Source organism: Diuraphis noxia, unplaced genomic scaffold (assembly GCF_037042655.1).
Source record: "Diuraphis noxia isolate RWA-SAM2 unplaced genomic scaffold, SU_Dnox_SAM2 contig0003, whole genome shotgun sequence".
Classification (NCBI taxonomy): domain Eukaryota; kingdom Metazoa; phylum Arthropoda; class Insecta; order Hemiptera; family Aphididae; genus Diuraphis; species Diuraphis noxia.
In genome coordinates, this window is record NW_028301713.1 from 29,362,666 (window position 1) to 29,390,052 (window position 27,387).

A 27,387-nucleotide genomic window follows, 5' to 3' on the forward strand; every position below is an offset into this window, starting at 1 on the left:
GATATATGGCCACAGTTGATGAACCACGGTCGTGTGTTGGTGAGTGACTGAACCTCGTGTGATTGCGTGAATAAAGAAAGTGAAACACTGAACTCAAGCGTCATGTATGTCGGTTTATTATTATTATTATAAAATATAAATGACAAATGTTGAATAGTTATTTGTTAACAAAATATAAGCAAAGTAGTAAAGTTGTTTAATGTATGCTTGTTGCTTAATTCGAAACTGAACTCGAAAGCTGTACTTAATTCGAAACTTGAGTGAAGTTTATTATACTGGATATTTAATGTTCGTCTAGAATCATGGTCAAACTTACAACAGAATTGATCATGAATTCGTACCAATTCATAAATCCAGTCAAAGACAGAGAATTGGATTTGAGAGGTAAGCAATTAACTACATTGTGACTGAAAGTCATCACTTCCCTACAATTTTTGTATTTCTTATAACATATTAACGTATTTACCTACTTATATCTTTGTTTCAAACTTAATTCAACGAATACAAAATGTTTTAGGTTACAAAATACCACTGATTGAAAACACGGGTGCAACACTTGATCAGTTTGATACAATTGACTTCTCAGACAATGATATCAGAAAAATTGATGGTTTTGCATACCTTAAAAGATTGAAAAACCTAATATTTAATAACAATGCTATTGTGTAAGTGTTCTAAGTTAAATGATAGATATTAAATATAATTAAAAAAAATAATTTTCTAATTTTCTAAATATCAAATTATTATGTATTATAATTGCAATTGTTGTAACACTCATTAAAAACTTTATTTGATCTATTGGCTCGTGCTAACTAAATTTTAATTTGGTTCCCTTGACATTTGAATGTAAAAAATTTGATCACTGAACAGCACCAATTTAAAATTCCATTACCTATTCTAGAAACTAACATATTTATTATCTGTTTATAAGAATGTCGGTAGTATAAGCAAGGGCGCCGCGAGGGGGTGCAATTGCACCCCCCTGGCTTTAAAAAAAAAATTTTATGGTATTGAAAATATTTTTTTTGCATAATTATCTATTGAAAACTTAGTATCCGTCGAAAAAACAAAAATAATTTTGTATCTTCATTTAATTTGAAAAATTATTTCTATGTATTTAACTAAAATAATTTAAACATTATTTAGAAATCAAAGTATACAATGCACGATGCACCCCCCTGACAAAATTCCTGGCGGTACCTATGAGTATTAGTACTACATTATTAAGATTCTAATAACTCAAATATTAAATGTTTTCCCTTATTGAACATTATAAGTTATAGTTGCTTGTAATATATGCCTACCTAATTAGAATTAATAAAAACTAAATTGTTGCTATATGATTAAAATGTACAGTTATGTAACCATTATTTTCTTGGTTTTTTGTTAGTGTTGATGTTACCAATTAAATAATTGATTATTTGTCTACCATTTGAAATTTGAATTGGTCTTAATTTTTGTTAAATTTGATTAAATAATTGTTGCAGACGTATATCAGATAACTTAGAACAATGTCTACCAAATCTTGAATCTTTAATACTAACAGGTAATCAAATTCAAGAACTTGGAGATTTAGATCCTCTTGCTTCACTTCCAAAATTGAAAATGTTGAGTCTTTTACATAACCCAGTAGCATCTAAAGAGCATTATCGACTATATGTAGCACATAAAATTCCGCAAGTTCGGATTCTGGACTTCAGAAAAGTTAAATTGAAGGTTTGTTGTTTTTCACAAATATTTACAGCGTATAGTAAACATAACATAACTTATAGGAATATGAAGCAGCTAAAACATTATTTAAAGGCAAAGAAGGAAAAGAACTTAAAAAGAAGTTGGTTAAGAAATCTAATCAATTTGTTCCTGGAGAAGGTCTTGAAACCAGAAGAGCAAATGGTAATATAAAGTTGAATTTACTTTTATTTATACAGTTATTGTTTTGGTTCAATTTTGTAGTAGTTTTATAATTTAATAATTTACATTAATGCCTTAATTCATTAAATTATGTTTGAGTTGAGGACATTGTACCTAAACTATTGAGTTATTTCCTCTTAGGGCCGCGCCACACTAGAGCGGTTTTGACGCGCGTCAAAAACTCAAGAAAAACGTATACCATGTAATGGAGTGCGTCAGACTAGCGCGATTATACCGTGTGACACTGCTGTATGCCACGGTTTTGCGTTTTCACCGCGCATCAAAACCGCTCTAGTGTGGCGCAGCCCTAACTACATACCAATTTATTCATTCAGAATAATCCATTTTGCTTATGATTTATGAAGTTTGGATATTATAATTTTAAAATACAAGGTTGATTCTAAATAATATTCAATCCTTTTAATTTGATACTATCTCAAATTACTATATGAATGCATTATTTTGAATGTTAAAATGGCCATGTTGTAATGCTTATGAGACAACTCATGTTTGTACAATGGCCTCTGAATAAAGTTGACATTTTATAATTTATTTGATGTTTGAGAAGACTTAACTTGGTTTTGTAAATATACAGTTAAATTGTTTTTAAATTAATTAAGAGTACAATATTATGATCAAGTACCTGTATCATGATTTTATTTTTAGATATTCACATAGTGATAAATACTTTGAAAATTTTTTTTAAATGTTAAACATTGGTACGAGTAAAAAATATATGTAGTAATTATTTTTCTTATAAAAATAGGTTGTGTTCAAAAAGTACAATTTTAAAAATGTGATTTCTTGTTTTGCTTTAGTTCTTATGTTATGAATTTATGTGTCTTGTTATCAAGTGTCTTAAATATTTTGTTTTGTGAAAATTAATCCTTTATTTATATTACAAATTTATTTAAATTGTTTAAAAATAAACATTTTATTGAAATATATTTATTTATTTATTGTTAATATAGGTCATAGTCAAGAAGATATGTGGAGAATTCGAAAGGCGATATCTGAAGCATCTTCATTAGAAGAAGTTGAACATCTTACCAAGTTGCTCGAAGCTGGGCAAATTCCTAATAAAGACCAAAATAAAAAGTCTGTTCCACTAAATGGAGGTAAATAAATAATATACAATTTTTTTATTGAACTTTAATTTCAATTTATTATATTTATAAATTATGATTTTACGTTATTATTAGAAGAAAATATTGAAGAATTTGATGATGATGACGATGATGATGATGAAGCACCAACACCAATGGAGTAAAGATGTCAAGTCCCAATCCTTATATCGAATGCTTGATTTCTCAGTTATAATTTAAGAATATATTATATTTAATATTTAATCAGTTCATTAAATGATAAGAACAGATACACATACTATTGGTCTATTTTTTAATTTTAATTATTTTCTTGAATCCTATTATCAATAGGTTACCAGTAAAATATCAACTTTTATTTTAATAAGTTTATGTGTTGAGAAGCGTTATACATTAACACTCATGGGTGTTACCTTTTAAACAAACAATGCCATATCATTTTACATGTTTGATAAAGTTTAGTGATTACAGTGGTTGTTTGTAAGTACAATTCATCATCTGACATAAGTTAACCAGGATTATCAACTACATCAAAACAAGATAGAATGTCATGAATGATTTTTTGTTAACACCATATCCATTAAACTGAAAATGGATAACAATTGTCCATTGAAGAAGTGGCTGACGCTGACCAACAATCAGACTAGTTGCTACAATAAGTGCAATGTGAGTAAGCACCATTATTTAAAAATGTTGCACAAATTATTCAATCTTTCATCTAATTAACTGTTACTACAAATTTAATATGCAAAAAATATTTATTATTCATTACATACATTCAGTACTTTAAATATTTTGGAAAAATAATAAGATAATTGCATTATATATTCACATGAATTTTTATTTAATTAAGGTGAGAAGACATAGAGCAATAACATTACCTACCCAGTAACATAAAATATGTTTTGATTCAAACAGAAAAAAAAATGTTGTATTGTTTTGTCTTTATTAGTCTGTTTGGTGTGTAAATACATAATTAGAAAAAAATCTGTGCAATTTTTATAATAAATAAAATTATTTTATAAGATACTTCTAATTTTAATGTATATTCCAATGATTCCCAAACTTTTTATGGTACGACCAATTTTAGAAATTATAAGTTTTGTCTTGCCACAATAATATCAATTACCTTTTTTTTTAAAGTAGGCTCTTCATGAATTAATTTTCTTATTTTAACCCCAGTACTTTAAGTCATTGACTGTTTGTTTAACCACTTGTCTATAATAATTGCACTGTTTGAGAACCTCTGGTTTAGACCATTGATCAAGAATATTGAAAAAAATTTTATTTGTCAGTATCTACGATCTTCAAGTGCATCACAATTCACAAATGTCAAAATATTACTTTAAAATATCGATTAACTTACAATTTTTTATAAAGCCCTCTCAATCACATTTGGCCAATGACTATATGTCAATACCAAAACTATCAATTAATATTATGTTTTTCAAAACAAATATACATCATATATATCAGATGGATAAGTCCAACATCTAAAAATACCTAAAGAATTTACTGAAAAGTTGCCACTTCATTTTAAACAATGAGGTATATCTAGGAATTTAAAGTGTGTGTCGCCAAAAAATGTACCATTTTAAGATCTATCATCTATAGATACATTAATAATCTATTGCTTAAATAAGTTTATATTTTTAGATAATTGATAATAAACATTATTTCTAATTTATTTAATTAGTAAACACAAAATTACAGAAAAATATTAAATAACATTGTACACATTTGTTGAAGTCACCAGACTTTTTTATAATTGAAATAAAATTCAACACATTATAAATCAAACTTCAATTTTTAAATATTAGTTTTTCAACTATGTCATGAAAAAAAAAAAATCTAAGCATTTTAACAGAATAATAATAATTACTTCTTACTTATTTATATACGTAAATAACAAAAAAAAAAATTATGTCAATGAATTCACCTAATAATTTTTGGTCAAGGATTTCCTACCAGATTTAAACCATTGACAATTGCTGTTTAGTACAAAGGGTAATATATATGGATTTGAAAGTATAGCGGATGCGTTAGGTCGAACTGTTGGATCACGATTTAATAACTCATACAAAAGTCTTATCACATCACTGTCATAAAAGTTCATTTTTTCTGAAATACTCAAAACTCCTTCTACAATGCTTGATATAGTATCTGCCAAACTCTATAAAATATGTTTTTGATACATATAGTTTAATTAGTTATAGTATTTTAAGATCACCAAATATAAGATTATCTTTTTACTTACCTCTGCATAAAAAGGATGTTTTGCAGTAATCAAATAGTATAAAACACAACCAATTTGCCATATATCACTTTTTAATCTCAGAGGTTTTCCAAAACATTGCTCTGGAGACATGTAACATGGAGTACAACAATTTTCACCAATAATTTTGTCACTAACAAATTAAATTCATTATAACTTTATATTGTTAAAGTAATAATAAAATAATTAATTGTGTACCTAGTTAATATGTGAGACGAACCAAAATCACCAAGTTTTACTACTGTGCCTTGACTTCCTGTTAATAATATATTCATTGGATTAATATCACTATGTATAATCTTCATTTTGTGGATGTAATCCACAGCCATTGTAAGTTGACTTAATATATTTAATACACACTAAAACAATTTCAAGGCATAAGTTAATAAAAATTAATTTTTTAAATTATAATTCTATAAATGATTACATTTTGAGCAATATAATTTGAAGTCAATGAACATTTATTAACGAAGTTTTCTAGAGTTCCGTGTATGGCATACTCCATAATAATATGAAAACTTTGTTCATTTTGAAAACTATTATAATATCTGATGATGTTTGGATGGTTTAACATTTGAAGAATTTGAATTTCTTTGATAGCTTCCTGTGAAAAAAATGTGAGTTCATTCAAATTACAAATGCAACATATTTTCATTATTTACCTTGACGTTCTCTGTTGACATGGATTTTATATGTATGGTTTTCATCACTGCTAATTTCTTTAAATTAAAGTCTCTAACCAGTTCAACAACTCTAAATAATGTAATATTTATAGATAAAATGATATAACGTTATATGTACAGGAAAACTCACCCAAAAGCTCCACGTCCTAGCACACCAACAATGTTATATGAATCCATGCTCGCAAAAAAAAAACAAATGATCAGCAATTTCTATTTTACTGTACAAAAATATCTTCTATAATTGCAATCATTATGTGCCCATTGAAACACAAACTTAAACACAATCAGTAAAACTTCAGATGATTTAGAGTAATAAGAAGATGGTAAGTACAATTTCTTAATAGATTAAAGACATAATCTAATTTTACAATGTATTTGGTATTGCTTTAATACATTATACTTATATACATATGTTAATAATTTACATTAAAACAATAATTAGACTCAAAAGTTTAAACATCATTACAGTAACACTTACCGAGTTTAAAAAAAAATCTACTAAATACTAATCGTTAATCCCCTGGTAAAAATAGCCTATGATTGGCTATATAATAATATCATTATCGACGCACTTCAATTATTTGAAATTATATTAATTATAAAATTAAACACAACAACAATTATTATTGTTAGTTTTATTATAATAATTGTAAAAAAATAAAAAAATGATATACAGCATAGACTCTAGACAGTGAATGGCTATCAAGCACCTACTCAACTTTAGCTTTTTAATTTACAATTATTATTAACTAAGACAGACTACAACTAGGCATTTGGTATTATGGTATTTTTATTATTTACTATTGTGATATCACAATATCTACATTCAATACTGTGAGATACAATAAATTCTAGTTACAGTTGAACATTTTTAATAATCTACAAGGTCACTTATCATATCTATGTAAAAACCAAAATTGAACTTATAATTAGAACAGTTGAGTACAGTAAATAGCACTGACAATGATATTTAATTATCGTCTTATGTGTTATCTCAACTACCAAAATATTTCCAAGACTATCTATTATCATCAACCGTGTTATCCAACTACCAAATTATTTCTAAGACTACCTGTTAGAATCAACTACCTCCATACAGGAATCTATTTAAAAATGTACATAACAAATCTAAAAATAATATGTTTTTATAAAAATCTATTACAAAACAATGTATGGGTAGATACTTTAAAAAAATCTGTTAAAAATAACGTAATAAACAAAACGTGTAGTTAATAATTTTTTTTGTGGAGGGTAGTATGTTTTAAGATCCATCAGAATTTTATCGAATGATGGTATATCATTTCCACCATACAAATTCAATCAGATATGAGTCTAAATGATGGCGAGCTGTTGGACGTCGAAATTCCCAATGTTTTCAAAAGCACCGGGAAAATTACAGAAAATAATTATGCGTGATACCTACAACTGATTACCTAGTCAAGGTTTATAGATTATAATATTATACTAGCTCTAAGTAAAACTTGGAGGCCTGTGGTAGTGTGGATACCGATTTTGGAGACAATGTCGTTGGAACTCATAGGCGTGTCTAGACCTTTGACGCAGAGGGTGCAACCTGGTGCGTACCCAGGGGGCTAATGGGCCCTAGCCCCCTTTTTTGAACAATTTTTCTTAATTCATGGTGCCACTATTTGAAATCGCTGCAGAGGGTGCAGGTGCATACCCTGCACCCCCCGTGGACACGATCACTTCAATCGAAAGTATGTGGAGGTTATTAAGATTAGTATTTGTGATAAGAATTGATGATGAGGCTCGGTGTTCTCGTTTTAAATGCGATACTGTTTGAAAATTAAGTTTGAGTGTCTAGAAATCTCACATTACCCACGAAATCGTCAATTTAATAATACAGTCCCCCATTGTATGTCCGGTGCTTTCTCGTATGCACAGAATGTAAATTTGAAATTAAAGTTTGAGTGTCTAACAAGTGAGTCACTTCAATTAAAAATTGATTAATTTTCATTTTAGCAACCAAGATAGGCAATCCGACGAAGCCAGATGGTATATGATACAAGCTACAGCTAATCAGGTAGGCCATCCACCAGCGGTGGATGGTGGACTAATACAACATCTATATAACAATGAATAACTTCATTTTCTTTTTTGCTTAACACTTAAATAAAAATAAAGTATGTATAATATATTATGAGAAGAACTAGCTTCATCATGCATTTTTTTTATTTCTGTTTACTTATAGATTATTAAGCACCACCATTTCCATTTGGTTTATTTTTATTCATTATTATACACAATTACTAAATAATTGCTAAAACTTTAAACTATAAAATAATGTGTAGATACGAAAATGGCGAAAATATTATGTATTATGTATGGTATCGATCATCATTGTACTATTATAAATTATAAATCACGATGTGATCACAACGCGTTCAAAATAACATTGGTCATAGGCACAAATAGAGGAGATTAGTGGGTATTAGCACCCGCAATTTTAAAATTAGCACCCTCAAATAATTTTCGTGTTTATGTGTACTTCTATGTGTTAACTTCTTCTTCTTAAAAAAAATAAACTTAATTAATAAAATGCATAGCTTAAGCACATTAAAAGTAAGTATGGAAAGGTACTTTACCTATATCATGATATAAAGAATAATATGATATTTTATGAGTTATAATATTATCTTCTGTACATCGACTACATCGTATTTTAAACCATAAAAATATAGAATACAACTATTATTAGTCGAACGAAGATTAACTTCTGATCATAATATACCAATTCCATAATATTTATCCTTGATAAGAAGTCGGAAATTAATTAAAACAATACTAAAAAAAAGGGAGTAAGTGGATGTCGCTCGGCTGTACTTTAGGTGGAGAGGTGGACCTCTGACTAGGGTAGGTTAGATTTGAATGCAATGATAGGTATCATTATATACGAAAAAAGATTCTGAACGGAGATGATTTGTCAGTCTAGGATATATTATATTTAAATATATTGTCATATATTCTATTTTGAAACAAATATTTTATTTTTCAATTAGGACGCATTTTGCATAAGGCATGGTTAATCAATTTTTCCAAAAACACTGCATGTAGTTGTTATAATTTATAATACCTTATATTATCATAGATATACATCATAAACCTGGTTTAAAGATAAATCGTTATCGTTACGCTATTTCGTAAAAATTTAAAATTCAAACGCACTTAAAATTTTTTCTATAGCTACTTGAAGGAAAACTTATGGAAAACTTAGTGTTGTATTTTTAGTCCTTAGTTAAAAACACAAAAATTTTTATGATTTTTCAACTTCAAAATTACATGCAAATTTTCGCGTTTTCGACAGATTTCGTAAAAATTTGAACTATAAACGCTTATAAAAAAAAATTGTGCCTATGTATTCTTATAATTTTTTAATCACTATAAGAATAACTTATGAGGAACTTTGTATTAAATTTTCAAGTATTTTGATAGGGCCAAAAAAAATTCAGAAAAAAATTTCAGTGGTCTATAAATAACGCTAAAATTAAACTGTATATAGATAACACTAACATAAAAATTTGGTGAAAATTTCAAGTATTTACAGTGATTAGTTTTTGAATTACAACGATATAAAAAAATCGAATTGGTCGAAAACTGGTTTTGCGTAAAAATTCCCGTTTTTCTGTCATTTTTTTTTTTTTAGTTCGATCTTTTTGAAAACTTTTGGAAAATGTTACTTTTAACCTCTATAATGCATTAATGCAATAAGGATATTCACTTTTACATCAGAAACTACCCCCAAAGTTTGAAATTGAAGTATTATTTCGACTAGTTATACTGTACACAGACCTACCTACAAAAAAAAAAAAAACACACATCATTGTAAAATCAATACATTCATCACTCCGTTCAGAATCTATAAAAGGTAGTATACATTTATAAATATGTATAAATAATTATTCTTGGTTATTTAATATGTATTTTCATCCAAAACTGAAGTTTAAATAACTATAAATAAAACTATGTTTGTATAGATTTGTATTAGAATTTTTTTTTTTAGGTGAATTAACTACTTACGAAAAACTTTGTTTTATATTTTCAATCCTAAACTAGAAAGGTTAAGTGTTCTATAAATTTTTGATTTGATAAATTTGTCAAAATTTGAATTTTAAATGCTTATAAAAAAATATTTATTATGTATTTTTAATATATTTCAACTACCATTGTAACAATATATATTATAAGTCTTGTATTAAATTTGGATGCATTTATACCCAACGAATAAAACTGACAAACCGTCTCCACTCAGATTCGTTTTTCGTATACAATGATATTACATAATTTAATTTAAATTTAATATCATTCATTACAGTAACCGTCTTGTAACACACTGGCTACTGTACACCATAGATCGACATCGACATCCACTTACCTTTTTTATTGAACTGCGCGTAAAAAATATTGTTTTTACAATCTGAATATGGAATATGTATAAATAATTTCCATACCTGATAAATATATGTATCAATACTTTTTTTTAATGCTTAAATAATATAATTATACGTGCAGAGCTTCAAATATATCCATATATTAAACAAGTAAAAACGATGTCTTATTGTATAAGACTATATGCAATAAATACCATCAATAAGTTATAATATAATGGATAAAATGTGGGAGTTTATTGTGTATTCTGGACGAGGACGATTGTATGGAGTACAACTCAATTTCCTAAATATATTATTGTAATATATAGTACCTATATAAATTATAAATACTATAATTTTATTGGTATTGCTGTGGAATACTTGTATAGTGGATTTGAGGATTGTGTAATTTTCAGAGGGCGTGACAAAATAAATGTTCTGACAACGATCGGTTAAAATCACATATATTGGGCGAGGAAAAATTAAGTAATAATATATTAGTACTTATAGCTGTTTTTCCTACTAAAAAAAATTATTATTATTTATTACTGCAATATTATTAAACGTTAGAGGTTACAATGACTGCGAGCGTACTACGATGTTAAAAAGCGAAAAATTACTGTCGACTCTGCATAAATAGCGTCGTGGCTTGACCTATATTAATAATTATCCGCTAAAATATTCTCACCTGTTTATTCAATAATATTATATTGACAATAACTGTTTACAAAATAATACGACACTATAATATAAGGGTTTGCCGATTTTGATGGAGTGACATTAAGAATCTTGAAATTGTTTGAGGGCCATCATATTTGAAGAATTTCATAAAAACTAATGATAAAAAATGATAAAATTAAAAATGTTTATTATTAACTTTTTATTCTTTATTTACTGGCTAATAAAATGAATCAGTGGTTGTCGTTATCTCTTTGCTTGGCAACCAAACTGTTGAATTCTAACCTACGCATTTATTATATTTTTATATTATAGTATTTAGATTATTAAATATATTTAAATATACCTTCTCTGTTAAAAATATATATCCTCATAATTAATAATAATTACGGATAATACATTAAAATGGATAAGACGCAAGCTATACAAGTTTACTGCCGATTAAAGCCATTGGATATTCAAAATGAAAAACTTGTTAAGGTACCCTAATATTGTGTTAATTTTTTTATATGTATCATATACAATTAATATTTTTAAATATATAGTATGAAATCAAAAATGAAAAAAAGCCAGATGTTTTAAGTATCATATACAAAAAAAAGGAAGAATTTAAGTAAGTTTATATTACATATTATTATAGGGGCCATTAACCAATCTTAGCAGTCCAACTTATCTTTATTCGAGGCTCACCATCACAATTTAAGCATTGCATTTATCTTTTTAATAGTTTTTTTGAAATGCAATATCGGTAATATAATGTTATTTCTGAATTTGGACAGAGAAATTTACAGGACACTCCTAGGGCCTGCTTTCTAAAATGGTTGAAGGCCCCTTGGTACAATGTTTAATAAAGAATGTAATGATTTTATTTTATGTTACACATTTTAAATTAGATTCAAAAAAGTATTCGACGAAAACACAACGCAGAGTTCAATTTTCAAAAATGTGGCCGTTCCAATACTAGACAAGTAAATATTATTTTTCTGTGTAACTATATTGTAGATATTAGGCAGTTGATATAGTGGAAATCAAGGATGAGTGTCTTCTCTACTCTGTTCAGCGATAGAACACGACAATTCTGATCACTCCCACGTCCCCCTGCTAACAATTCTGGTAAAGCTGCTATATCGTTTGTGATTCCTAAACAAGTTATTTCGTGGGAATCCTATTTGCATGTTTAAAGTAAGAAACATTAATGAGGGTTGCCAAATACAACACAGGACATTAAATTATATTATAGATTCGCAGTTGATGATTAGTTGAGATAATCTTCGAAGCTGACGGTGACACGTCAATGTACCATAATATTCATATAATATTTAATAGTTATCTGGTATCTTATTTATTTATAATTATTATTTGTTAATTTTCAGTAATTCAACTGGTAGATTAACCATTAACCGCTGTAGAAAAATAACTGAAAAGTATCAAAAACGTGAATTATTTTGTAATACTGTTAGATGTAGTACCAAAACTCTGTTAATTAAATTTACCTTGTATCTAATTTATATAGGTATATAAATATGAAATTAATTTTTCACTAACGGTTATTCTCAGAAACTACTGAACCAATTTCAATTATTTTAATAGATTTCTTTAGAATCTTAGATTAATATTTGTTTCTAATATTATATGGTTGCCATCTCCAGTTCTCAACATCAATTATTTTTAAATAAAAACTATTTTAAGTGTGCGGACACTGATGTATTAAATATAAAAAATGATATAAAATTTACCGGTTTCTTATCTAATTTAAATTATAAAAAATGTATCCATATACTTACATAACTTGTAAATTCAATTCACTAAAATTGATTCTGATAAAAATATGTAATTTCAGGTTTTTATCTGGTATGAACGGCACGATATTTACATACGGACAGGTGATAATTAATTTTTGTTTGTTTTTTTAAATAATTTTTATCAGCACATACTCGTAATTACTAACTGGTTAAATTTTATAGACTGGAAGTGGTAAAACTCATACTATGTATGGCACAACATTGGACAGAGGTATTATCCCTCGTTCTTTCGAATACATCTTCGAAAATTCAAACAGTAAAAATACAGAAGGTAATTAGCAAATTCAATTTAAATATTTCTTTAAAGTTTTTAACCATTTTGAAAAAACAAAAACAATTTAGAATTGGAAATGGAGATGTCGTACATAGAAATTTATAATGAAGTTGTGTACGACTTATTACCGACAAAAAATGTACGCAATAAAAATGCGGAATTTACGTGAGTTTTTAAATTAAGAAACAGTAAAAAAAATATTATTCAAAATAATTAATTTAATAAAAGAAGCACATAATAATGTTTTATGAATATATTTTATATAATTTAGAAAAACTGTGAATTTTACGGTAAATAAAAAAGGAAAAGTTGACTTCAAGAACTTGAATGTATTCAAAATAAAAAATATTGCTGATGCTTTTCGATTATTGCGATCCGGTAATGCACAGAAAAAAGTATCTTCCACATTTATGAACTTCAAGTCCAGTCGGTCACATTGCATTTGTAGAATCACTTATGCTATAAAAAACGATGTATCCAAATTGAATACAACAATTGTACTTAATTTGGTTGATTTAGCTGGGTAATAATTATTTTAGATTTTGAATGAAGAGACAAATATATTGATTTTCTTTTTTTTAGTTCTGAATGTATTTCAAAATCAAATAACGACAAAAAAACGTTAACTGAGTCTCGTTACATAAATGTATCACTATTCCATCTACATCAAGTGATAAATTCCTTAGGAAATCCCATCCAACAAATACACGTGCCTTACCGTAACTCTGTAATAACGATGTTACTAAAAGGTTCATTGGGATTCAATTGTTCCACTGCAATGATTATAACAGTAGTACTAAATCAACGAAGTATTGTGGTAAGCATATTTAATAATACTTATAAAATGTCTGAAAAATTAATAATAATTATTGGGTAACTATTATAGGAATCAATATCTACCTGTAAGTATGCTAGAAACGTTTCTGGCGTAAAACACATTATTTTGGCACCCACGAAAATCCAACAAAGTGTGAAATTGCCGGTAGAGAATAAAGTAAATTGTGAAATATATATTATAATAGGTACATAACTCCAAAAATAATTAATGTGATGGTTTGATTGTTAGGTCAACGAACAAGTTTGCAAGATATGTAATATACAAATCAACGTACCCAGTAGTTATATCCTCAATGTCACGCCGACCGATGTGAAGCAACCGCATGTTATGGAGTCTGGCGATGGAATTAGACATAACCTGCAAATGGCCAAGGTGCGTTTTAAGTCAATTTTTTTATATCTTATGTAGTCATGTTTATATCTTATTACTAATAAAAATGATGTATATGGTATCTATAGGTTGACTCAATTGAAGATAACGTAGAACGTGCCATTTTTGTTGACGAATACGTACAAACTAATATAAGCAAAAGTATTTCAGTGAGAAATGACGTTGATTCTATTGAAAACCAAATTACTAAGGTGATTTTTAAATTAATTTTTTAATATCAATATATTATAGGTATTAAATAATTGTCTTAGCTCTAATAATAATAATAATGCGTCTTCAATCTTCATAAAACAATAAACTATTTTAAACAGTGTACTTACACGTATTAAACAATTTAAAATTTTTTTTATAAATACTTAAATACGTAAAAACTAACTAACTTAAAATATTATAATCCTGCGAGATGTAATGATTGAGAGATTAATAATAATAATAAATCTTGGGGTTGTTAGGTCAATTTAATCGGTGATAACGATGTACACACCGTTCGTGATGAAAAATGTAGAAGGAATTTTGAGACTCAGACCGTTGTCCTTAGCAGTAACGTCGGCGTTATGGCGGATATGCAATGTGATGACATTACTAGTAATTATTACCAAATTACCAAAGTGGTATCTATAGATAATAATATGATAATATCCCATTGTATTAGATGATATTAAGGTCTTCAGATGTGGATGGACTTCAGTTTACAGAAAATGTCTATTTCTATTGATAATTATAGCATTAATATTTATGGAGATGTGGAAACATAACCCCACAAGATTTTACAGGTAAATATAATGCTATGGTCAATAATGATCGAATATAGTTGAATAGCAATAATTTTGAATAAATGGTATAAAAATAATTTTTTAACGGTGCCGAATACGTAGGTACAACGATGTCTAGTGTAAATTGGTGTATTCAAATATTGTAACTTATAATTAATAGTTGAGGAATTACATTCTGAGGAATGTAATTCAACATTACTTAGTGATTTTATAAACATTTTTGATTAATTGATATTTAAAAAAAATGCAACTTATAATTTTTAATTAACATACTTATGGTATAGGAAATTAATCATAAAAATTAAGCCCTCAGAAATATGGGTCATTGTGCTTGTATAAAAAATAAAATTATTGCAAAATTTACAGTGAGCTTATTCTAAAGATGAAATTTATATAATAATAATAATAAAATAATTGTAAACTATAATTTTTTTTTAAATCGTTATTAATTTTAGTACCATGCAAAACCTTATGTGTTTAAAACCTGATTTGTCCATGGAGACTATTGTGCCTGAGTGCAGGTTACCAACTGGTCGGGATCCTGCAGTGGGATCATCTACAGATTGCGGGGATCTTAATCGTAACTGTCGCAGTTGTAGCCACCATTCAAACTTATATTCTAAAATGGTAAGTCAAAAATGTTCTGATACGTACAATAGTAATAATAGATGATAATTAATAAACATTTTCAACTAATGAAGTACAAAAGATATTTTATTGTACAGTACGACCCAATGATTCAAACATATAATCTTATACTGCTGAATTTTATTTAGTCGTGTATATTTGACGAAAGCGTACCGTCGTAATAATTAATATTGATAATGTGTATGGTTTTTAGACTGACGATAAAAATGCTGATGATTTTGAAACTGAAGATCAGGACTCCAAGCAGAAGCGGAATACTACCCTATACAGCTGTATCGTTTTTGTTATTTTAATTTCAATGTTACTTTATAAACAGTTCCATTTGGCTAGGATACATGAATTGAATACCGACAACGCAGACAATGACAAGTAAATATTATCATATGATAATTAGATCGCTGATTGAAATTACTGCCAGGAAAACTTTAAATAATAAAAAATAAAAATAAAATTAGAATAATACAATAGATTCAGAATATTTATATTAATATAGTGTTTGAAGTATCGCTTTTTTGATATCCTATATTAAAAAGAACACTTCTTTCGTCATCATAAATAGAGCTCGTATTTTTTAATACATGATTTTTGAAGTATAAAATGTATTTAACATATGTTAAAGTCGACGAGTTATTTTTTCTATATTTTTCATAATTTTAACATTTTGTGCAAACCGTTAAACCATAAATGGTTTTTAAATGAGATATAAAAAATCGGATCAAATATAACTGCTTAATTTAAATAAATGATTCACGCTTATTTTTAAGGTTGTAGATAATTCGTAAATTAAAAAACAAAAAACTAATGAACATAATAATCCATGTTAATATAAAATTAAAGTATATTATTGCAATAAGTATTGCATTAATGAAGATAATTACATTTTAATACAATACAACAATGCTATGTCAGTGAAAGCTAAAAATAAAAGGAAAAATCGGATGATTATTTAATTAATATAATTTTATAGCATAAATACACAAACACCAACGCCATTAAAAACTAAATCGAGTACTGCAGATAATACCGCACCGGTAGAGTTATCAGCTCATCAAATTAATGTAAGTCAATGTGTTGACGAAAAACCTCTGGACTGTTGCATTTTAAAGGTAAATAAATCATTTAATAAAAGAAACTGTATGAACAAAATTTGTAAGTTATAAAATATAAAAATTCTTAATTATGTACTCACATTGAATATTTTTTGGTTGGATTTATCTGACATAAGTTCTAATCGTACAATAATAATTATACCTTATTTGTGTGGTGATTAGGCTAATGAAAGTAGTACAAACTTTATACCTACATCAACTCCATTACAAACTGTATCAAGTATGGAGGATGTTGAACAACTTCAGTCACCAGATCGTCAAGTTACTTTGGGTCAGTATGCAGACGAGAAATATCTGGACCGTTGCATTTTAAAGGTAAAGCAATAAAATTACAAATAACACACTTGGCGTATTATACTTATTGTTAGATATTTAATTAAATTTTAATAATTTCAAAATAATTTACCTAGTTATGATGAGTTTTGTATGGTCATGTTTATCTGACTTAATTTAACAATCTTTTATTAATAATACATTATTGCTTGTTGATTAGGATGACGAAAATAGTACAAACCTTATACCTACCTCAACATCATTACAAACTACTGTATCAAGTATGAAGGATATTGTGCCAGTGAAATTGACAGTTTGTCAGGCTATTGCAACTGATGTAGTGAAAACACATGGTACAAGAAATTTAAAATTTGTTTGTGTTGCAAATGGAATTTGGCAACGGTAAGTGACTATTATTTTTAAAATTGGTTCTTAATTTGTTAGATTTTAAACTTATTATACATCAATTTAATGAAATATAACAAAAAGATTATTAATTATCTGACACAAAAAAAAAAATGTCTACATAATAATTATATTCATATTCTACAAATTTGATCATAAATATTTTTGAAATATCAAAATGTGTGTAATTGATAATTTTGAAATAACTGACTAACATATAACGTATAATTGTATTAAAAAATAATTCATTATATATCAATACATTTAATAAACTATTAACATAAGAAGGTATACTGTATGATTTCTTAATTTTTTTAATTTTATAGGAATTCTATATGCAAGCCAACATTGATACAAACAGAATCTAGAACGGAGGATATTATACCAGTAGAGTTACCAACTAATCAATTAACTGTGGGTCAGTGTGCAGACGAAAAATATCTGGACCGTTGCATTTTAAAGGTAAAGCAATAATTTCATAAAATTACAAATAACACACTTAGCGTATTATACCTATTGTTAGATATTTAATTAAATTTTAATAATTTCAAAATAATTTACCTAGTAATGATGAGTTTTGTATGGTCGTGTTTATCTGACTTAATTTAACAATCTTTTATTAATAATACATTATTGCTTGTTGTTTAGGATGACGAAAATAGTACAAACATTATACCTACCTCAACATCATTACACACTACTGTATCAAGTATGAAGGATATTGTGCCAGTGAAATTGACAGTTTGTCAGGCTATTGCAACTGAAGTAGTGAAAACACACGGCACAAGAAATTTAAAATTTGTTTGTGTTGCAAATGGAATTTGGCAACGGTAAGTGACTATTATTTTTAAAATTGGTTCTTAATTTGTTAGATTTTAAACTTATTATACATCAATTTAATGAAATATAACAAAAAGATTATTAATTATCTGACACAAAAAAAAAAAATGTCTACATAATAATTATATTCATATTCTACAAATTTAATCATAAATATTTTTGAAATATCAAAATGTGTGTAATTGATAATTTTGAAATAACTGACTAACATAATATAACGTATAATTGTATTAAAAAATAATTCAATATATATCAATATATTTCATAAACTATTAACATAAGAAGGTATACTGTATGATTTCTTAATTTTTTTAATTTTATAGGAATTCTATATGCAAGCCAACATTGATACAAACAGAATCTAGAACGGAGGATATTATACCAGTAGAGTTACCAACTAATCAATTAACTGTGGGTCAGTGTGCAGACGAAAAATATCTGGACCGTTGCATTTTAAAGGTGAAGTATATATATAATTATATATATATATATATATATAAAGGAATAATTTAATAATATCACCTATAATATATGCTTAGATAGCGTACCTAATACCTACATTATTTTTATTTAATGTATATTGATTTCAAAATAATGTAACTGGTTATGATGACTTTTGTTTGGTGGTGTTTATCCTATTTAAGTTAACCATCATTTATTAATAATACCTTATTTTTGTGATGGTTAGGTTGACAAAAATTGTTCAAACATTACTCATACACCAACGTCTTTACACACAGTATCAAGCATAATGGATATCGTACCACATGTACCAGTGCAGTCACCAGATCGTCAGGTTATTAATAAAACCGAATTAGGGAAAAACTATGGCAGAGAAATGATAGAATATGTTTATGCTGCAAATAGAATAATTATGATTGGGACTGTTATTTTTAAGATTGGTTCCCATTTTGTAAGATTTTAAACTTCCTATACATCAATTTTATAAAATATAAAAAATTTTCATTTAGTATCTAATCATCTTATTAATATCATGCGTAAACATTAAAAATACCAATAAAGTCAATAAAAAACAGGTATAAATACTTTTAAAAATTGCATGTACAAATATATGGAATGATCAATTGCCCATTAATTTCTCAAAATGTATGCGAATTATTTGCGTATGTATACAATGAATAATATTTTTTAATACTTTATTTTTATAGATGTTTTATTACAAATATAAATTTTTTAAATATTTGCAAGTTACAAAAATGTCTTTAATACTATAAACAATTTATAAATACAATTATATATATTTTTTTGTATAATTATGAATAAAATTTAAAAAGTCCGTGTGGCTTGTAGATAGGTATTTTATTAGTATGGATAGCTCATCATGCTTTTGGTTGTCCGTACCTTATGGTTGAATAATTTGATTGATATATCTCAAGTGGGTAGCAAACGTTCAAAATTATTGACTTTCTAGTCATCAACGAAATGATAATTTAAATAATTCTTTATAAGTCATATAATTTTTGGGTGTTATTTATCTTAATTTTCAAACCTACATAGATCCATATTATACATAAATACATACATATATATCCTGCAAAGTCTGGCAATTAACAAGTTTAAAAGTTTAAAGTTAAAATCAAAATTCAAGTTACAATACAAACCACTTATTTTATCAGATGTTACTTCTAACATTAAGAGTTATATTTTTATGCAATTACTTATGAGTTAATTAATTTTAATGTCACTTTAAGGTAATTTTTTCCTAAAACCATATATTTAAAATAATACATTCCATTTTGTAAAAATTAATTTAAGGACAAACTAAATATTAATCCGAATATCAAATTTTATTTGTAAATGTAATATGTTTTGAATAAAAATTTTTTTTAAATGGTAATAATATTATACATTATTGTATATATATTATAAATTATATATTATCTGTGAGTTACCCCTATAACTTATCTGTTTATAATATATATACAACAATGTGCAATATTATTCCCATTAAAAAAAAAATTTTATTCAAAACATATTACATTTACAAATACAATTTGATATTCGGATTAATATTTAGTTTGTCCTTAAATTAATTTTTACAAAATGGAATGTATTATTTTAAATATATGGTTTTAGGAAAAAATAATTTAAAGTGACATTAAAATTAATTAACTCGTAAGTAATTGCATAAAAATATAACTCTTAATGTTAGAAGTAACATCTGATAAAATAAGTGGTTTGTATTGTAACTTGAATTTTGATTTTAACTTTAAACTTTTAAACTTGTTAATTGCCAGACTTTGCTGGATGTATATTGTATATGTATGTATTTATGTATAATATGGATCTATGTAGGTTTGAAAATTAATATAAAAAACACCCAAAAATAATAAGTAAAAAATTATATGACTTACAAAAAATTATTTAAATTACCTTTTTGTTGATGACTAAAAAGTCGACAGCTTTGAATGGTTTACTATTCACTAGAGATATATCCATCAGATTATTCAACTATTAGGTCCGTAGTAATAAACAACCTATCTACATACATACACGCCTCGTGGACTTTTTAAATTTGGTTATTAATTATATTAAAAATATATATAATTATACCTATAATTGATCATAGTAGATATTTTTTTAACTTGCAATTAATTTTTGTAATAATACACGTATGAAATACAATTTATAATTGTATTGTAGTAAATAAATTGTATGCATTGCATATGAAAATTATTATTCATGTACATTTTTCATCATATTATGAGAAATTAATGGGCAATTTATTGATCATTCCATTTAAAATATTTGTACATGAATTTTTTTAAGTATTTATACCGGTTTTTTTATTGACTTAATTGGTATTTTTAATGTTTACGCATGATATTTGTTTTCTTCCGTGACTTCGGCCTTTAAGACCATGTCGTCCAGAAAATCTGCCTCCATATTTCCCTATCCAAAGCTAACTCCTTCCAATCTATTCCTGGTATCAATTTCTTATTAAAAAAAATAAGGTCTTCTTTGATCTTATCTTCCCAGTGTAACCTTTTTATAGTCCTGATCCGCACTTCTTACTATGTCTTTGATAAATTTTCGTTTTACGCATCTTATAATTTTACTTGTTTCTTTTAGTCTAGTTTTATATCTATAGAATTTTTCTTCATTTTGAATATCCTTTAACCCAATTTCACTCGTTTGCTTCCTGCGTTGTAGAGCATTTTCGCATATCTGGTTAAACTACGGGTTCCTCATAAAACGTCGTATCCCAACTTTTTTTTTATCGTTTTGCGGATCACATTTTTATAACTGACCATAAGTTTTCGATATCATTATTTCCGTAACCTATATGTTCTTCATTAATCTCATTTATTATATTCTTACGGAAATCTTTACAAATTTTTATGTCATTTAGTTTTTGTATACAAAAGAGTTCTGTTTCTGTTTGTTCTTTTTTTCTCTTTTTTGCTTTCTTCAGTTTCCTACAACTAGGAAGTGGTCAGATCCTCATTCCGCACCGCGGAAGAGATCTTTACATCTAGTGCACTATTGCTGAATCTCGCATTCACCAATACATGATCAATTTGGTTTATGTTTTTAGTAACTGAAAACTTCCAGTTACGTTTATGTATTTCCTTATATGGTAATGACGTACTTTTTATTTTTAAACCCTTTCCTATACCTAATTCGATTAGTCGGCGTCCATTGTTATTTGATAGCTGATGTAAACTATTCAATCCGGTAGTTGTTTTGAAGCACTTTTCTTTACCAATTTGAGCATTAAAATCACCTAATAAGATTGTAATAAAATGTGTGGGAATTCCCTCTAATGTGAATTCTAACAGTGAATAAATTCCTCCTTTTCCTCGTCACTTTTATCTTAAGATGGCGCTTTTAAAGAATTTTCCCTCTATTATGATAATAGCCATTCAGGGGTTCATTACTTTGAAATCTTTAATTGCTACATTCTTTTTAACGATAAAACCGGCACCTCCTTGTCTGCGATTGTCACATTGACCAAAAAATATTATCGCGTTCCCTATTTCTGCAGAGCCTTGTCCACTCCACCTCATTTCTTGTATAACTAATGGGAACCAATCTTAAAAATAATAGTCACAATCGCAATTATTCCATTTGAAGCATACACGTAATAATCTATCGTTTCTCTGCCATATTTTTCGCTATACTTCAGTCGTAGTAATAACCTGACGATTTGGTGACTGCACTGGTACAAGTGGTACGATATCCATTATACTTGATACTGTTTGTTATGACGTTGGTGTATGAGTAGGTAATGTTTGGACTATTTTCGTCAACCTTTCCACCATGCAAATAAGGTATTATTAATAAACGTTAGTTAACTTGTCAGATAAACATCACCAAACAAAACTCATCATAACCAGTTAATTATTTTGAAATTAATATAAATTAAATAAAAATAATGTATTACGCTATCTAAGCGTATATTATAGGTAATATCACGGCTTTAGATAGAAGTAAACTTAAACTGAATAGAGTATAAAAGAGGTTAGAAAATTAAGAAAGAGTGCTCTAAAAATAATTGGAAAGATGTTATTTATTCTGTATTTATATACTAATTTAACTCAAGTAAATACAAAGCTAAAATGCCAGTAACATTATTTTATATACCTTATTATAAGTTATAATACCTAGACGCAATTATTAGTACACCATAAACCATTAACTTTGCTATGAAATCGCGTCGCGTGTCAATCGCCTCGTGTGTGGAAAGCCAAAGAGTTAAGTTAAATTGTATTTGTTCGAACACGGACGCGTAATGTTTTCGCGCCACTGTAGTTCCGACATAAGTCCCTAAAGCTGCGCCTCGGATGCCGAAGCTCACGAGGTGGCTTACCCCCTCTTCGGCAGTCCAGCGCCGTGCCGTTCGTCGCCGTAGGGTGTGCCGCACTGTTGCCGTTTTAGCCATTTTACGACTAGATCTATAGCTTATTTAGAAACCCGTCTAGCTAGAAATTATAGCTTTTAGCCAATAGCCGAATAGCCTTTATTCTAGCTTATTTTTCATTGAAACTTGGCTTTTTCTAGCTATAGTTCATTAAAATGATAAGATATATAAAAATAATAGTGATTGATTATTATTTTATCTTGTTTAAAACCATAATTGTAATGTATAATTTTTTATCGAATTGTAAATGTTGAGCTATCATAGTATTTACCACAGACTTCTATAGTATTTACTAATAGCTAATAAAAAAAAAAAAAATAATAATAATAATAGTGATAAGATGTAATTGTTGAGCTAAAATGGTTTTATACGTCCTGTCCATAGACATATAAAACAACTAGATAGCCGACTGTGAATTACATTCCCATAAGAACGTTGAAGTCGGGCCGCCATATGCCAACAGGGCAATGTTTACATAAAAACTCAATAGATAAGATACCTATATTGATAAGTGATAATAAATAATAATTCAAATAATGAAAAAACGAATTTCTTTTCATATTCTATAGTCAAAATGCCAACTACAAATTAAATTACATAAAGTAGTATTAAGTACATATTATACTACAGTACAAATATTTATATTAATTTTGTTATCATTAATAAATATTCTTATCAACCATGCGATTTTGTAAACATTGCCCTGTTGGCATATGGCGGCTGACTTCAAATATTATCCCGTAGTCGGCTATCTAGTTGTTTTATATGTCTATGATTCTGTCCAGCTGCAGCTAATTCAAAAAAAATAATAGTGATAGTAGTGACTGGTGAGCAGCTTAGATCATATACATGAATTTGATCTAAAGTGAGCAGTAACCACGTAATTTATAACCTGAATATCTGATAATTTTATTAACATTTTATAATTGGTAAATCATGATTTATGAATTAAGATATAAGGTTCAATACATAATATGAGAATTGATAATAGGTGATACCCCAGTTCTCCCGGAGTGATAAGAGTTGTTATGCGGCGGTTACCCTATGGTTACCATGTGACCAACTTGAGATGGTGTTGCACAGCAAGTCGAGGGATATTTTCGATCAGCGGAGCGGAGCGACGGCGCCGAGGAGCGTAGCGACGAGTACCCCTAGCATGGCATCACTGACGTAACTTATTTCGTATTGATGTCACTATTGGATACCTGGTATCCCCCTTGGTATATGCTTTATCACATTTCTTATCACACTCCGGGAGAACTAGTAGGTACCACGAACTAAGATATACAGGACCACGACTGGAAACGACCAAATATCACAGGGAACCCAATGGACTCAAAAAAAGTACGCATCGATTTTTGGCGCACTCTATCAGTCAAATATATTACTCATTTTAATGTTGATAATATACATTTTCGAAATTTGATAATAATTTAGCAGTAAACAAAAAACAATAGGTAAATGTAAATTTAAATATTTATTGATTATGATTTTTTTATGACAGAATTCCAATCTAATTTCAAATGATTTGGTACTTTATGTAAAGATACTTTGGAATTTTTTTTTATGCTTGTACATCCTACCACAGAACACATACGCATTTTGTAATTAAAATGTATTAGGTACCTATATATGAAAATAGATAATATGCATAAACTTTTAAAATTCCAAATGAAAAAAGTAGCAAACTATAAACGAAAATGTACATTTAAGTAAATTAAGTAAATAATTATAAACATAAATTGATTTAAGTTTAGAACATCAATTGGGCGGCAAATAAAAAATTAACTTGGTAATTTGGTAACATTTAGTACTATAGATGGCGCTCGAGATCGATGTGTACGATTAGCTAGACCATGACGAAATAACAAGGTATGATCACAACAAACTGAATTTCGTTCAGTCTACGCAGAATAGGGTGGGAGTAATCCTCGTCATTTGATTGGCTTATACTTTACGCGCCTTTTATGAGTTTTTGATTGTATAATGCACATGTTTTATAAGCGTAATACCAAGGACCAATGAAAAGCCGAGGATAACTCCCACTCCTATTTCTGTTAATAGGGATATGATGCGTATCACAAAATTGTGATCATACCTTGTTATTTCGTCATGAGCTAGACAATAATTGCGGACCCATCCCTCGCGCTCCGCCGATCATGACGTTTCTAGTCCTGTATAATAATATCTTAGTTCGTGGTAGGTACCCTTGATTATATACCTGCCAACATTTTCCGTTGTTTTTTGTTGACATTTTTTGGCCTTTATAGGTAGATGAAATTTAAAAAGCTTAATTTAGCCATTTCTAGCTTTTTAAAATATTTTTTTGCCTTTTATAGCTTATACTGAAAAAAAATTAATTTAGCCATATTTAGCTTTTTTTTGTCTACCACTAAAACTTATTTTATAGTCTCGAAAACGGCAACACTGGTGTGCCGCCGACACCTATTATTCTATTCTGTGCCTATGGCCTGTTGTGTTCCGTTCGCCGTCTGGCTGCGTACCACGATTAAAGATATCTTAAATCGTGCTGCGTACCGCGGTGGTGCGTCCAGAAAACTCGATGCGCGATTTATAGTTATATCTTATATCGCCACTGTCTTGTCGGCATGATAAATTAAATTAAATTTATCATGCTTGTCGGCACCTTTAGCCACTTACAACCACCTTCTGTTGTTTTCCGGTATTTTGCTGTCGTTCGTGGGCATCGACGACATACTTTCTCGTTTTGGCGATGCGCAGTGGAGAAGCGTGCAAGTGCAGGGCCGGACGGATTGTTCCAGCATCCATAGTTGTGGCCTCGTGGTGGTGTATTGGCGGTGCCATTGGAACCAGGTTGTAATTGGTTGTTTTTCTTTTGTTGTATACTGTATTCTATTATTAGAATTTGCAACATTTTATGTATTTTGTATGGTTGTTGTATATGACCTTATAACTGGAACTGTTGTAATAGTGCGATTTATGTATATATATTTTGTCTATCATTATAAACTATTGGGGCGCTCTTAATTATACTATTATTATTATTATTTGTCATTCATTGTGAACTAACGACACTTTTCGGAAGGTTATAATTATATAGTCTTTTTATTAATCAATTAATTTTGAGTTAAGTCTGTAATCATTTTGGGTAACCTACTAGTCCTATACACCGCGTGTCGATATAGCCAAAACCGCCGAATTTTGTAGGAGCTATATCGGCACACAACAGTATTTTTATTTATTGTTTACACACATTTTTAAATATTTACAAGTGAGAAACAATAAAATAAATAAATTACACATAAGTCAAATTCAAGTAGTATACAGTATACAGTGTGTTTCACTCAAATGGTAACACGAAATATTTCCTTTCGGTGACCTTGGATTGAATTGGGGTTTTTTCGAGGAGCTATGGAATACTAAAATACACATTTTGTGATCATTTTCGAATTTTTAATTCTTTTATTGTGCGCATGCGCAATAAAACTTACATTTTTTCAAATAGAAACACCTATTTTCAACACCATATTTCGATAGAACTATTTTTTTTAAGCAACTTTGATACACAAACTTTTTTCCTATCTCAAAAATTGACTGAACTACAGCAATCCTAAGTTTAAACAAAAAAAATTGTTGCTAAATTTTCAATGTTCTGTATTTTGACATTTTATTATTATTTTTGGTTGGAAGTTGGAAGCAAGATAAATGGAAGGGCAGGCGTTTATAGGTTATTTAAATAAAGTTTTTTTTTTTTTAAGTTAAACATTTTATTTTTTTAATTAAGTTTAAATTTAATTACTTATTTTTAAACATATTATTACAAATAATACAAATCACCTTATAAATTGTTCTAAGTTTTCCCCGTTGTTAAGTAAACATGATTGTAAGCGGCGCTTGACTTCATCTAGAGAAGCTGCCGTTATTTGTTCCTTGGTCAGTCTTGTGCATGCTTCGGTGATATTTTGTTTTAAATGCCGAAGGTTAATTGGTGGGTCAGCATAAACTACAGTTTTTAAATGACCCCAAAGAAAAAAATCAAGTGGTGTCAAATCCGGTGAACGCGCTGGCCAAGCTATCGGTCCATTTGTTCCCATCCAATTATTTCCAAACTTCTCGTCAAGGTATTGTCT

At 28.0% G+C, this 27,387-nt stretch overlaps 3 protein-coding genes across 8 annotated transcripts; 2 read left to right on the forward strand and 1 right to left on the reverse strand.

The window, feature by feature from the left end:
* The first annotated feature begins 84 nt into the window (after positions 1 to 84).
* U2A (small nuclear ribonucleoprotein polypeptide A'-like U2A) lies at positions 85 to 3,294 on the forward strand. Its single transcript, XM_089224188.1, has 6 exons — positions 85 to 384; positions 518 to 665; positions 1,488 to 1,716; positions 1,773 to 1,893; positions 2,883 to 3,029; positions 3,114 to 3,294. The coding sequence occupies exons 1-6, from the start codon at positions 303 to 305 to the stop codon at positions 3,179 to 3,181; spliced, it is 795 nt and encodes a 264-aa protein (XP_089080314.1). The 5' UTR covers positions 85 to 302; the 3' UTR covers positions 3,182 to 3,294.
* A 1,380-nt stretch (positions 3,295 to 4,674) lies between these two features.
* LOC107168524 (serine/threonine-protein kinase Nek8-like) lies at positions 4,675 to 7,122 on the reverse strand. 2 transcript variants are annotated; one of them, XM_089224187.1, is made up of 7 exons: positions 6,451 to 7,122; positions 6,103 to 6,118; positions 5,952 to 6,042; positions 5,717 to 5,893; positions 5,488 to 5,648; positions 5,272 to 5,422; positions 4,675 to 5,187 (listed from the first exon to the last, which is right to left on the reverse strand). In XM_089224187.1, the coding sequence occupies exons 3-7, from the start codon at positions 5,994 to 5,996 to the stop codon at positions 4,954 to 4,956; spliced, it is 768 nt and encodes a 255-aa protein (XP_089080313.1). In that variant the 5' UTR covers positions 5,997 to 6,042; positions 6,103 to 6,118; positions 6,451 to 7,122; the 3' UTR covers positions 4,675 to 4,953. The 2 variants fall into 2 exon arrangements, with proteins under 2 accessions (XP_089080313.1, XP_015373448.1); XM_015517962.2 differs by lacking the exon at positions 6,451 to 7,122 and having other exon boundaries at positions 6,103 to 6,244.
* Positions 6,169 to 26,963, forward strand: LOC107172830 (uncharacterized). 5 transcript variants are annotated; one of them, XM_089224180.1, is made up of 23 exons: positions 6,169 to 6,295; positions 7,956 to 8,016; positions 11,584 to 11,651; positions 11,932 to 12,006; positions 12,879 to 12,921; positions 13,003 to 13,111; positions 13,183 to 13,279; positions 13,386 to 13,637; positions 13,697 to 13,931; positions 14,001 to 14,108; positions 14,181 to 14,324; positions 14,411 to 14,533; positions 14,795 to 14,927; positions 14,995 to 15,115; positions 15,571 to 15,742; positions 15,957 to 16,132; positions 16,731 to 16,869; positions 17,035 to 17,187; positions 17,366 to 17,547; positions 17,877 to 18,012; positions 18,199 to 18,380; positions 18,714 to 18,849; positions 26,018 to 26,963. In XM_089224180.1, the coding sequence occupies exons 2-23, from the start codon at positions 7,993 to 7,995 to the stop codon at positions 26,282 to 26,284; spliced, it is 3,075 nt and encodes a 1,024-aa protein (XP_089080306.1). In that variant the 5' UTR covers positions 6,169 to 6,295; positions 7,956 to 7,992; the 3' UTR covers positions 26,285 to 26,963. The 5 variants fall into 5 exon arrangements, with proteins under 5 accessions (XP_089080306.1, XP_089080304.1, XP_089080307.1 ...); XM_089224178.1 differs by lacking the exons at positions 6,169 to 6,295; positions 7,956 to 8,016 and adding an exon at positions 11,385 to 11,518; XM_089224181.1 differs by lacking the exons at positions 6,169 to 6,295; positions 7,956 to 8,016 and adding an exon at positions 11,385 to 11,518 and having other exon boundaries at positions 25,929 to 26,242.
* Positions 26,964 to 27,387: the final 424 nt, after the last annotated feature.

Excerpts from the sequence above, each read along its gene's own strand:
- LOC107168524 (XM_015517962.2), bottom strand. The coding sequence starts at position 6,149 with ATGGATTCATATAACATTGTTGGTGTGCTAGGACGTGGAGCTTTTGG. Across the intron at positions 6,043-6,102 it reads CTAGGACGTGGAGCTTTTGG|AGTTGTTGAACTGGTTAGAG; the intron begins GTGAGTTTTCCT and ends TACATTATTTAG. Across the intron at positions 5,894-5,951 it reads TGTCAACAGAGAACGTCAAG|GAAGCTATCAAAGAAATTCA; the intron begins GTAAATAATGAA and ends TTTTTTTCACAG.
- U2A (XM_089224188.1), top strand. The coding sequence starts at position 303 with ATGGTCAAACTTACAACAGAATTGATCATGAATTCGTACCAATTCATA. Across the intron at positions 385-517 it reads CAGAGAATTGGATTTGAGAG|GTTACAAAATACCACTGATT; the intron begins GTAAGCAATTAA and ends AAAATGTTTTAG. Across the intron at positions 3,030-3,113 it reads GTCTGTTCCACTAAATGGAG|AAGAAAATATTGAAGAATTT; the intron begins GTAAATAAATAA and ends CGTTATTATTAG.
- LOC107172830 (XM_089224178.1), top strand. The coding sequence starts at position 11,444 with ATGGATAAGACGCAAGCTATACAAGTTTACTGCCGATTAAAGCCATTG. Across the intron at positions 13,112-13,182 it reads AAACAGTAAAAATACAGAAG|AATTGGAAATGGAGATGTCG; the intron begins GTAATTAGCAAA and ends AAAACAATTTAG. Across the intron at positions 13,638-13,696 it reads AATTTGGTTGATTTAGCTGG|TTCTGAATGTATTTCAAAAT; the intron begins GTAATAATTATT and ends TCTTTTTTTTAG.